Consider the following 13380-nt stretch of genomic DNA (forward strand, 5'->3'; position numbering starts at 1 on the left):
TTTCAGTGTTCCAAAATCCATTGTTTATGCATCACACCCAGTGCTCCATTCAATACGTGCCCTCCATAATACCCACCACCAGGCTCACCCAATCCCCCCACACCCTTCCTTCCAAAACCTCAGATTGTTTCTCAGAGTACACAGTCTCTCATGGTTTCTCTCCCCCTCCAATTTCCCCCAACACACTTCTCCTCTCCATCTCCCAATGCTTTCTGTGTTATTCCTTATGCTCCACAAGAAAAACTATATGATAATTGACTCCCTGCTTGATTTATTTCACACAGCATAATCTCTTTCAGTCCTTTCCATGTTGACACAAAAGTTGGGTATTCATCCTTTCTGATGGAGACATAATACTCCATTGTATATGTGAACCATATCTTCTTTATTCGTCTGTTGAAGAGCACTTTAGTTCTTTCCACAGTTTGGCGACTGTGGCCATTGCTACTATGAACACTGGGGTACAGATGGCCCTTCTTTTCACTACATCTGTATCTTTGGGGTAAATACCCAGTAGTGCAATTCCAGGGTCATAGGGTAGCTCTATTTTTAATTTCTTAAGGAATCTCCATACTGTTTTTCAAAGTGGCTGCCCAACTTGCAGTTCCACCAACAGTGTAAGAGGGTTCCCCTTTCTCCACATCCTCTCCAACACTTGTTGCTTACTGTCTTGTTAATTTTGGCCATTCTAACTGGTGTAAGGTGGTATCTCAATGTGGTTTTGATTTTAATCTCCCTGATGGCTAATGATGATGATGAACACTTTTCATGTGTCTGTTAGCCATTTGTATATCTTCTTTGGAGAAGTGTCTGTTCATGTCTTCCACCCATTTTTTAAGAAATTTTTTTATTTTATTTTTTTAATTAATTTATTTATTTTCAAAAAAACAGTATTCATTATTTTTTCACCACACCCAGTGCTCCATGCAATCTGTGCCCTCTATAATACCCACCACCTGGTACCCCAACCTCCCACACCCCCGCCACTTCAAACCCCTCAGATTGTTTTTCAGAGTCCATAGTCTCTCATGATTCACCTCCCCTTCCAATTTACCCCAACTCCCTTCTCCTCTCTAACACCCCTTGTCCTCCATGATATTTGTTATGCTCCACAAATAAGTGAAACCATATGATAATTGACTCTCTCTGCTTGACTTATTTCACTCAGCCTAATCTCTTCCAGTCCCGTCCATGTTGCTACAAAAGTTGGGTATTCATCCTTTCTGACGGAGGCATAATACTCCATAGTGTATATGGACCACATCTTCCTTATCCATTCGTCCATTGAAGGGCATCTTGGTTCTTTCCATAGTTTGGCGACCATGGCCATTGCTGCTATAAACATTGGGGTACAGATGGCCATCTGTACCGCCCATTTTTTGATGTGATTATCTGTTTTGTGTGTGTTGAGTTTGAGGAGTCCTTTATAGATTTTAGATATCAGCCATAGCAACTTCTTTCAACATATGTCTCCAAAGGCAAAAAAAAAAAAAAAAAAGCAAAAAATGAACTTTTGGGACTTCATCAAGATCAAAAGCTTCTGCACAGCAAAGGAAACAGTCAACAAAACAAAGAAGCAACCCACAGAATGGGAGAAGATACTCAAATGACACTACAGACAAAGCACTGATGCCATTACATTAAAATAATTAGGTGGCCAGAAGTTTTCCGCCCTAGGTAGGTCATCTGCTGACACCCTGCTAGATAAGGAGAGACCCAATGATGGGAACTAGATGGCTCATACTTTGCTCTAGCTGTCTTGCTCTGTGTAATTGTTGCTGATTTCTCACACAGTGCTTCATAACATACCAACACAAGGAGACAGAAATTGAAACACCAAAAATCAAGACTATCATATTTCCAGTCCTCTACTAAATGTCAGTGTAGTCCTCAGCAAGTCATACCCACTTCCATGTATCCCCCTTTCCTTACCCATAAAAATAAAAAGCTGGAGGAAAATTATGTCATTCAGAAAAATTATCCAAATCTTGAAAAAGCAAGGAGATTATGGTGTGCCTTTTCAGTAGTAGAGCATTGTCTAACAGGCCTACCCAAAGGTCAGCTGACTCTCTATAAAAATAATTTTGCTTGACTTAATAATTACTACTTCTATTAAACAGATAAAGAGCATATGATTTTTGTATAGTAGAGATCCAAATGACATCTCTCTGGTAGAAAAGATAATGTCTAAAGTTGGTAGTTCAAGAAGTAGAAGTAAAACATATCCCTAGACACATGGAGGAAAACTGAGAAAAGAGCCTCATAGAAAGAGGATCAGGACAGAAGAATGTCGCTTTTAATCATAGACATGTATGGTTCTGGAAGAATTTTCTTTTAAACAACTTTTTAAAGCCTGGGAAAGAAAAAGTCATGTTTTATTGACATGAATAATTGTTTATTACAGCCACTGTTCCCAGGGTCCCGGAGGCAGCACCTTCAGTCCCTTATGCCCGATCGTTCATGAGTTCAGGGATGGTATCATCAGGTCCAGCTTCAGGAAACATCCTTTGCCTTTCAGCAGTCCTGGTGTCAGAAGATACGATCCCCAAAGGAGAAAAACATCCCACTCAACTGTTTTCACTGCAGTTGCGATTTGGGTGGCAAGGTTCTTTTTTTTTTTTTTAACTTTTTAAAAAAATTTTTATTTATTTTAATTTTTTTTCCCAATTTATTTATTTTCAGAAAAACATTATTCATTATTTTTTCACCACACCCAGTGCTCCATGCAAGCTGTGCCCTCTATAATACCCACCACCTGGTACCCCAACCTCCCACCCCCCCGCCACTTCAAACCCCTCAGACTGTTTTTCAGAGGGGTGGCAAGGTTCTTAATTCCTTCCCTAAATCCCAAACCCCATCTCTCAGTATAACCTGTCACATTACACTTCCTCAGGAGCTTCCTGGCTATAATATGAAACCGCTCCTCATATGTGGGGGTCAGGATTGAGACCAAAAGGAAAGAGACGATTTGCCCCAGATTGGTAGGTGACAAATTTAATAAACAAGGAAACTCATATAAGACACTTGTCTTCGGGCAGCTGCAAGACAAGTAGATCTCCATACTCACCCACTAGAATATTAAAAATTTATATTGAAGTTTTAACTGGGTTTGGCCACATATTCCATCCAGATGTCTCAACAACACATCACTGTCTCTGGGCTGTGTCCTTGGGAGAGCTTCTGGGAGCAAGGAAAGCAGGCAGAGCACACACATTGAAAGGACAGGGGAGAGGGTGAGGAGACTTCAACTGTCAGAGACTGGGTCATGGGTCAAGGGGTGGTCATATCCTCTCCATGACCTCCCCCAACATACTGTGTCAAGTCCTTTATACCACCCCATTGCTAAAGACTCAAAAGAACTGAATCCTTCAAGGAATGTTGATCTGGAGCTCCTGGAACTCAAATGCCAGAGCACTGATACTCAAATGTGTGGAAACCAGGTGTTCATCAGGCCATAAATTTGAAAATAAGGATGTCACTACTCACAGGAGCCTTCCACGATTTCATATGCTGTGGTATTTCTCAAATGTGATGGATAAGCCAGGGGTCCCTGGAATTCTGTTCTCCAGTTCCACAAACTATGAGATTACTATGTTTATACTTGATCACTCTCTAAATATGTTATCAGAATCTCTGATAGCCAGGATAGCCAGTGACATGACACCAAGACTCATATTTGAGCTTTTGTTTGGGCTCAGATCTATGCCAAGTGACAATCCAAAGTGTCACAGTGTCTGCACGAGCAATTTTTGTGATAGAGAAAAGAGATGGGACAATGGAATTACCACACAGCCTGTAGTAGCCTGGAAATGCTATAACACTCGGACCATAATCATGTCACAATCAAATGTGTCCTTGGGATCCAACTGTCAAATTTAATAACCAACAATGTAACAATGTAAATTGGCAGATGTAAGACACTGCCACCATTTGTTAGTAGGGAGCATAGTCATAAATATTCAATAACCAATTCTTCTATTTCATATCCCAGAACTAATTAGCTCAGTGTCCATTTTAATGTTATTTTTTATAAAACTACAGTGTTAAAACTATATGTAATGGAAGAAGAAAACTTTAAAGAATCAAGACCCCTTGCATTAAATGGTTCTTACTGATTGTTTACTGCCCTGCCTAGCAGAGTATGTGGTCTGATTGTCCAAAAGTAGGAAAAAAAAATTTAATTTATTGGTGCTATTTTGGAAATTGTACTTAAGCAAACAAAATTTTCTGCGTTTGTAATAACAGAGTCAAAATAAGAAAAGTATTATATACAGAACCAGATCTGAGCTACATCTTTCTACAATTATACCCACAATCAATGCTTTAATTTCATCAGATTTCATTAGAATACATCATCCGTCAGGTCCTGGGCTCTTGTTTTTTGGGAGGTTTTTGATCACTGCTTCAATCTCATTACTAGATATCAGTCTATTCAGGTTGTCAATTTCTTCCTGGTTCAGTTTTGGGAGTTTATAGTTTTCCACGAATGCATCCATTTCATCTAGGTTGCTTAGCTTATTGGCATATAACTGTTGATAATAACTTCTAATGATTGTTTCTACTTCCTTGGTGTTAGTTGTGATCTCTCCCTTTTCATTCATAATTTTATGAATAGGGGCTTTCTCTCTTTTCTTTTGGATTAGTGTGGCCAATGGTTTATCTATCTTATTGATTCTTCCAAAAAACCAGCTTCTAGTTTCATTGACACGTTCTACTGAATCTCTGATTTCTACCTCATTGATCTCAGCTCATCATCTGTAGCATGGCTACTGGAAAAGCTAGGCTCTCTGTTCCAAAAAAATGGACCTTTTCTGCAGTTTTTAAAGGATTATGTGGATGGTGAGTATGCCTAAAAAGAAAAGTCTAGAAGAGGCAAAGGAATCAGGGCTGTGAGGCTGTATAGAAAGTAGTGAAATAATAGTTCTCTTTTACATGCATCATCTCACCCCTAGTCTTTCACCAGCAACAAGCGTTCTCCTCCCCCCAGTTAAGCCCCAGTCCCAGGCTCATCCACCCAGCTATCCTCATTCAATTATTCTTGCTAATTTCAGCTTACTATGTTTGCTATTTCATTTTATATCTTAAGTTTTAGCTTTCTTATTGTATAAACACATGAAGTTTATATTTGGCTTTATGTTTACATATTAAAATTGGGGAAAAGTAATTTAATTATTATTAAAAGTCTTTATCTTTAAAAGTTCTTTAACCCTTAAAAGCATACATAATACAACTTGAGATATACTAGCAATATAAAAACTATATGGAAAATGTAATCCAAATAGGAAAGGAAACAAAACAAAAAACAATCAATCAGTTCCATGCTAGTTACCCAATTCTGGGTAAGATTCATGAGCTCCAACCTTCTCCATATCCACCCCCAGGGAATGCCCTAATGTCTTTGGGTCCAAACATCCTCATACTCACACTGTGGGATGGCTGTGGGATGAACAGCTTCAGCCTAAGAGGAGAACCTTTCATCACCCCTCCCTTCTATGTCTGAGCCCACATTCTATGCCTCAGTTGCCGTGAAGTCATTCATAAAGTACGGTGATAACAGGGTCCTGCCCACCTCTGAGCATTGATGTGAAATGACACTGAGATAGTATAGAGGAAAGCATGCTGGTAACTACAAAATTTAATACAAATATATCTGACCAGGATATCCCCTCCAGCCTGAGTTCAAGCATTGATACTTAAATTGAAGTTAACATTATTTTCCCCCTGGTGTGAAGTGAGGAAGATGGGGTGGCCTTTGTCAGAGGAGGCAATGAACCAGCCAGGGAAGGCCACAGACTCAAAGGTGGAGGTACTGTAAATCTCTAAGCGGTAGAAGAGGAAGGGATCCACGGGCTCCACTTCATTGTACAGACGCAAGATCTTCTCCTCCTGAAATATGATAAAGAACACCCGGCAGAAGAAGCAGAGACAGTGTGAATCATTCAAAGTTACTTGTACACAAACAGTAAATGTTCCAAAGTATGAGAAAGCCTTATCCCTCTTTTAAAACGGGTTGGGAACAGCAGAGGGAGCACACAATCTCACCTTCCCAGTCCCCAGCCTCAGATCCAGAAACAGAGGAGAAAAGACATGAGGAACAGGTTTTTGAACAAGTGTCACACTCCAACAATGAGTTGGGACTCTCCTCACACAAGAGGCCAAGCAGAGGAAAAGGAAGGACTATGCAGATTTGCAGCAGTAAACCAAGGACCTCTCCTACCAAAGCTGCAGCAATGAGGGCTGCCTCCCTGCAGACACCACTGCGCTAACCCAAGTTTGCATTCGTCTTTGACCAACTGCCAACGTGTGAGAGAGGTCACTGCCATGAAATAGACACAAGAGTCTCTAAAAAACTAGAGAATTTGCATTCAAAACAACAACAACAACAAAGTAAATAGAGCAATCAGAAAATGCCTTCTCTATCACATATAGAAGTTTATTTTGTATATTTATATACCATGTATTTAAGTAAAATAAATATTTCTAACTAAATTACACATGCACAAATACCTCCAGATAGCTACTACATGGAATGGTCTGTAATTCAGCCACATTCAAAGCCCCTCCCTATCTTATTTTCTTCATTAGTTCCAATTATCATTTGAACTTAGTATATTTAACTCTCAGGCATATCATCACTGCTAGACTAGTTCATCATTGCATTCCTCAACACAGAGAAATTCAAAAGAGATGTGTTCATTAAATAAAAAGACACTTTATCATTTCAAACTCCAGTACATCGTCCTCCTCCCTTCCAACTTACAGCCTGGAAAGCACTGGGCTATAGGTCCCCTCTGCCCTCCCCAGTTTATGGCTGCTTCTCTAGCAAGTCATCATTTTGTCTTTCTGTCCATCACTCCCAGTAGCATATTTGCTGTCATTCCACCATCTTAAAAAATAATTGTTTTGAATGCCCGCCACCATCCCAGCTCCCCTTTGCAGAAACCTCGCTGTAATAGTTGTCTATAAATGCTGTCCTGGATTTTTCCCTTCCTATCCCTCTCTTAGACCCCCTTCATCCAGGCTTTCCACCTCCAGCACTGCAGAAACACTGCTATTACCAAGGTCCCTAAAGACCCATACATGGCAGAAGGCAGTGGTCAATTATTAATTTATCTGAAGACAAAACCACAATAGAAGGGCAGCTTACTAGACAAGACGTAGCTGAAAATGTAATTGTCAGTCCTCCTTCACCACACTCTACATTCATTCTGTCAGTAAATCTTATTGTCTCAAATTAAATATTTTCAGAATCTAACTGGATACCTACCTCCTACCTCCACTGCTATCCCCTAATTCATCAGATCTCCCCTCGATCACCTAAAAGCCTCCCACAAGACTTTTACCTTTGCCCCCCACCACAGTCTGCTTTCAACTGGCAGCCAAAATAATTATTTTAAAGCCTGTGTCCACTCATGTCACTCTTCTATTTAAAACATTCTAATAATTCCCCCATTTCACTCAGATTGAAAGGCAAAGTCCTTACAAATACCAGCAAGGCCCTTTATGATCTACGTTTGTCTCTCCAAATTCGTCCTCCCTAATTCACTGCTGACACACTGTTTTCTCCACTAATCCTTGCTCTCCCCACATGCTGCTGGCTAACTCTCTTGTTGCCTTCTATTGTCTGCTAAAATCTTAGCATGCCTGCTGCACTATATTCTATGGCAGCCCAACTCCACCTGGGTCTAGCTCTACCAGCCTCTCTCCTGCTTTGCTAGGGAACATAACACTCTTAAAGACATCACCGACTTACCCATCATGATACTTATTGTCTACCACTTCTCTCCTCCTGCTAGAATCCACGCCCTGTGAGGGCAGGGCTCTCTGCCATTCTGGGCCTCCACGTGTGTCAGATGGCCACAACAGAGCTGGAGGCCAGTAAGAACTCTCATATTTGCTGGACTGAATTGGATGGGGTTAAACTAAATTGAACTGAATTAAATAAGTTATGGAACTGAAGTTTAAGGAACAAGAGTAAAGACTGAAATTTCACAAAATGGCAAGGGGAAAATGACTTAGCAGACAGGATGAGCTTAAAATGGAATCATGACTTGGAAGATGGAACCAAGAAATTCTCCCAGGATGCAACAAGCAAAAAACAAAAACAATGAAAGGATAGAAAGTATGGAAATTTAGACAAGATATTAAAGAGGATCTAGAAGTTCCAATAACCAACGCATAGGAATTCCAAAAAGAAATATAAGGCAGAATGAAGTTTACTTGACATAATGGTTGAGAATATCTCAAAATTCAAGAAGGACAAACACCCTCAACTAGCGAGGGGGAGGATAACTCAGTTTCATGCACAGGGACTCAAAAACATCTAGGAATAGTAACTATGTTTAAGAATTGGAGAGTGTTTATTTTTTAATTCTAAAATTAGATTATCTACCAAATAAACATCTTTTAAAAGAAACTGGCCTTTTTTAAAAAACGTCATTTTTCATACTTACCTTCAGTTGCAATGTGGGCTGCCCTTCAATGTCCTCACAAGACAGACACATTTCTGGATTCTCTATTCCCAAGTAAATGGGAACGCCTCTGCCTTGCTCGAGCGATTCTGGATACTTGCATGGGACAACAGTGACAGTTACTAATAAAGATAAGAGCGGAGATGGTGTCAGTTTCCTCCGAAGACAGGACAAGGCCAGCATCTTTCAGGTGTGGCAGGAAAAAAACTTTGAAGTATCATCCCTGCTACCCCAGGTCCACCAAATAGCCAACTACTGTATTCATTCATTCATTCATTCATACATTCACTCATTCATTCATTCATTCATACCACGTACCAGTCACAGCCCTCGGAAATGCAGCAAGCACACAGTTAAAGAGGTGGCAGATTGTCACACCTCTGCTTAAATTTCTGGAGATGGGAAGTTCCAACTCCAAGCAACCCCTCTGATCCTTGAAGAGTTCCATTCATTAGCAAGTTTTGCCTGACGTGATGTTGAAATCTGCCTTCCTGTACCCACTCATTTAATCCTTTTAAGACACTTTGAAGTCAGGCAGGAGAAGATACTCCTCTTCCACGGGACAGGCCATCAGTCACTGAAAGCAGATCTCCTGCCCTGCAAAGAGGCTATTCTACCCTCTCTGCTTTCGATACCCTGGTCCAGACAAATTTCTCCCTGACATGGCTTCCCAGGCAGCTGCGAAATTCTCCTCCTTCCACGTGGACCCTGTTGTCAGGCCACCCTTTCACAAAAGGCCAGTGCCAGCATCCCAGGTGCACTGTGACTCTTCCCTTGCCTCCAAGGCAGCAGCCGTGGAATGATCACTCACCTGGGGTCACACTGTTACTCCGTGGAACTGTCACAATGGTCTGACCCTGAAGGACCCACACCTGCTGATTCAAGTCGGATACCTCCCCAGTATGAGGTTGATTCACTGCAGTTTAAAGAGAGAATAATGGAGAGCCATTATAATTAGGCCGTTTTGCTAGATGCTAGGCTCTTCGGGAAGGAAGGTCCAGGGTTTACACACCAAAACTGACAGCATTCACATGACCCTCAGCTCGGCCTTTCTTTCTGGGAAAACTATGGGTTGCGGTGAGGAGGGCCAGGACTGCAACTAGTCTAACAGGGTAAAATGTCCCATAGGACATGTGTGCTGAGTCCCAGCTACTCCCTCTGATGCCTCTTCTGTGCTCGGCTTGGTGCTGGGTCTGGAGCTAGAGCAGAGGATAAGCACTGCTCCCCACCCTGCGGAAGCTCACTGTCCGCAGGAAACTGGAGAGCACTAGGTGGTAAGAGCCATACACAAAGAGGGGCAGAAAATGCTGGCGCAGCCAGGAGATCCAGAAGAGACAGGTGTGAGTGCAGGTGTCCCAGGCCTCCAGAGCCCCAACTCAACATCACCTGCTGTAAAGGGTTCTCCAGAAATAGGGATTCCTCGAATGCATGTCATAGTGGGGTTGTCTCAACACCTGTGGGGACAGTGATAGTAGATATGAGCATCAGAAGATATTTCCAAGACCTTTGTAGGACACTAGTTACTGAGATCCTCATTCTGGACAAGGAGTTGGGAAGCCTGGCCTGATGCAGAGCTCTACTCAGAAAAGCTGAGCCACCACCTGAGACAAAACTTCAAGGTAGCAACAGCGAGAAAACCTCGGGCAGAACTTCCTCCACCCAAAGATCCAGGCAGTGACCAGATCTTCCTAGAAGTTCTAAGGCATGACTTTTGACCTTAAGTTGCCTGCATGCATCTCCTCCTCCTTCCCCCATTGACATCTGCTTCTGCCTGGGGGAAGGGCAGCTCTGTTCGGATCCTAGCAACTCCCTGGGAAGTGAGAAAGTGAGAAGCAGCTAGACAGGCACTGGACAAGTCACAGAGCCTGGCATAGCCCCATCTCTTCCTTGAGCCCTAAAGCACAGAAGAGAGGGAAGGCTAAAAAGTTGGAGGACTTGCTGGACCTTTATCAATAGTTCAGGGGACTGAATCACAGCTCCAACAGCTCCCAAGAGCAGTAAAGGGCTCTGACAGAGACTGCCATTTATTTGGTAGAACAGAGGATGTGTCACTATGTGGGGCGTGGCAATTGTATGTCAGAAAATCTTGGGAGTCTCAGATGGCAAAATCATAGCATCAGCATTGAGCTGCACCAATCCACGCCCCAATCCACACCCATGGGGAAATAGAGCTGATGACAGTCCCCAGGTTTCTCAGCAAGGGGACACTGAGGGACTTCCCCAGAACCCATTTCTCCTACCTTGTCACTACAATTGGAAATGCCAGGCCCTTCACAAAAGAAGTCCATCTGCTGGGGCAGGCAAGCTTGCCCTCTACAGTTCCACTAAAGGAGCCCTGTGATTGCAAAATTAGCTGTGGGCTTCAGGCAGGGTCCACATGGCATTCTTGGCCATCCAACCATGCCTGAACCACCTCAGGCCACCCCTGAAAAGAGAGCTAGGCTGAAAGCTCCCCTACTGTACTCTTTTAGCACCTCTACCCCCCCTTGAGAAGCCACAGACACTGAGCAGTGTACCCTTAACCGAGGTCCCTGGTACCTCCAAAATGCAGTGGACTCCCAAGCTGCCTGAGGACTAAAATGGTCGGCAATGATCTCCCTAAAACCTGAGCCCCAGATCCCAACTTATCCTCTACCCTCTGGTCTAGTGATGCCATTTTCATTTGCATATGCATATGCATAATGCATTTGTAGGTTTACAATGAATGGTAACAGTTATTACTACTTTTGGGGCAGGGGGACCATGTTTATTATACTCCCACCCTCCATCCACTGAGGTCAAGCACAAAAATTTTCTGAGGCAGAAGCTAACTTGACTAAGGAGAATTTCAAAAGACTTGAAATTTTATATTTACCTGCCTAGCTGGGGGGTGGGAGGCAAGGGCTAAGACAGAACCTTCTAGGCAAGCACCTCCATGAGCCCCTCTTCCCACCCCTGAAAGTCTCCTTGCTCATCCTCTCATACTTTTCACCCCTATTTCCTTGTTGACCTTGGAGGAACATGGTCCTTTCCTTTGAGCCCTCAATCCCATCACTTTTGCCTTCCAGTTTATCTGTTACTCCAGGAGAGAGTGTGATAATGAATTTGGACACACTGTGTTCAAAGCCAGGCTCAGCCAGTGTCCCCTCTCTTAGGTCCCCTCTGTCTAACAAAAGAGCTTCTCAATTATGTATCAGTCAACATACCTCCTTTCTTGGGAAGTTCACAAAAAAAATGACATCTAAAGGGTCCTATCATCTGGCCCCCAAATTCCTTAGGCTTCTGTTTCAATCAGGATCTAGTGTAGGAAGAACCCACACAAGGAATTTCAAACAAAGGGAACTGGTTACAAAATATGTTAGAAGGCTAACCAGTAACAAGAAGGTGCTGAAGTATCCCTGACATTAACAAGTGCAGGAAAGAAACAAGAGGAAACAAAAGAAGCTAGGAGCTCAAAGGAAGGACCTTGTAGGCCTGATGCCCAGACCTCAGGAGGGGACTCTCTGCCAAACTGATGCTCAGACCTCTGAAGAGAGAGTGTAGTCTGTTCGGTGCATGAACACAAATGCAGAGAGGAGGCATCAGCCCAAGAGATGCTCAGAGGACCCAAGGGACACAACCCAGAGAGCTGTATTTTCACTGATGCCAAAGCCTTTGGGTATAGCTTGAATTTTCCATGCCCAGAAGAAGGTTGCAAAAACCTATGTCTTATGATGACATGTGTCCCTTTCAGCTTCAGCCTCTTATTCCACTTAATCCTGACCTTCCCCTCACTTCCCAATATTCAGAGCATCCAGTAATTTCCAGAATTGCCAGCAATCAGTATCGATTCTGAAGTCCCCAGTTTAAAGTTTACTGTGAATGAGTATCAGAGAAATTAGAATAGGGGTGATGGTGATGAGAGGGAAGAACTGAACCACTGGGGTGGATAATTGAGGAGCAGAGATGCCATATCTAGTAAAGAAATGGACCATAAGTTTAGTCTTAGAGTAGAAGGGATGGATAATATAATTATATGATATCCTAGCTATATTTGAGAGGACTATCAATATTTATGCCGGTTACAGAAAGTAAGGAATATGATTCTCCTATGTAAACATAACCCAGTTTGTCAGATTCTTTCTATTAATGTTCTATTGTCACATACGAAGTGAAAATTATGCACACCATTAAGTGTGGCTTGAATTGAGTTCAGGTAAGTACTCGTAAACCCAAAAAAGATCCTAGACATGGAAATAATTTTAAGAGATCATGAAGTCCAGATTCCAATTTTTAAGCTCTAAGATATTATCATCCATGCTTGTTTGGTATCAAGTCCTTCTATTTTGCTCACTTAACATGCTCATGATCTTGGTAAGTGGAGGGAACATCAGTGGAAACCAAGAAGGGAGAGAGAGCTTGGTCATTCACCAGGACTAGAATCTCTAGAACCTGTTCATAGAGGCACAATATCCACAACAATGTATTCATGTAGCCAAGCTGACATTCACAAGGAATGAAAGCAGAAGGAACCATGAAGTAGTAGACGTTGTCTGACCCCCACAGTTGAAAAATACACAGAATCAAATTCATAGTCGAGCTGGGTTTAGAATCTGTAACTCCTAATTCCCCAATCCAAGGCTCTCTGCTCTAGTGCTCACCAGCTCCACTGTGGCTCCTAAAAGGACCAAAGCCACTGCAACTTATATCCTATCAGGGGCTACCTACAACCAATCTAGCCTGGGCATTGCTACTGGAAGAGACATGCCATCACCTCGATTGAACTAATGGGGCAACACAGTGTGCACCACAGACCACAGAGAACAGCCTGGGCCATTTGTACTCAAGTAGATTGGGGAAAGGGGGACAATGCCAAGGAAATTCCCAGTATGACCTCTACAGAACTGCCTCTACCAAATGTGGGTGTGGTGATGTAGTTGAACTTGCCCAA

General features: G+C 42.5%; 1 protein-coding gene across 3 annotated transcripts in view; it reads right to left on the minus strand.

Annotated features, from left to right (window-relative positions):
• Nucleotides 1-5544: 5544 nt before the first annotated feature.
• LOC122915758 (interleukin-36 gamma-like) overlaps nt 5545-13380 on the minus strand; it is a 43316-nt gene continuing 35480 nt past the window's right edge. For 2 of the 3 annotated variants that reach the window (XM_044262503.1, XM_044262502.1), the window contains 3 exons: nt 9283-9387; nt 8454-8593; nt 5545-5886 (listed from right to left, as the gene is read on the minus strand). In XM_044262503.1, coding sequence (XP_044118438.1) covers nt 5680-5886; nt 8454-8593; nt 9283-9387 — 452 coding nt within the window. In that variant the 3' untranslated portion in view covers nt 5545-5679. Of the gene's footprint in view, nt 5887-8453; nt 8594-9282; nt 9388-9857; nt 9928-13380 lie in introns of those variants that run through there. The other variant, XM_044262504.1, reaches the window with a different exon arrangement.

This window comes from Neovison vison, chromosome 8, assembly GCF_020171115.1.
Source record: "Neovison vison isolate M4711 chromosome 8, ASM_NN_V1, whole genome shotgun sequence".
Classification (NCBI taxonomy): Eukaryota; Metazoa; Chordata; class Mammalia; order Carnivora; family Mustelidae; genus Neogale; species Neogale vison.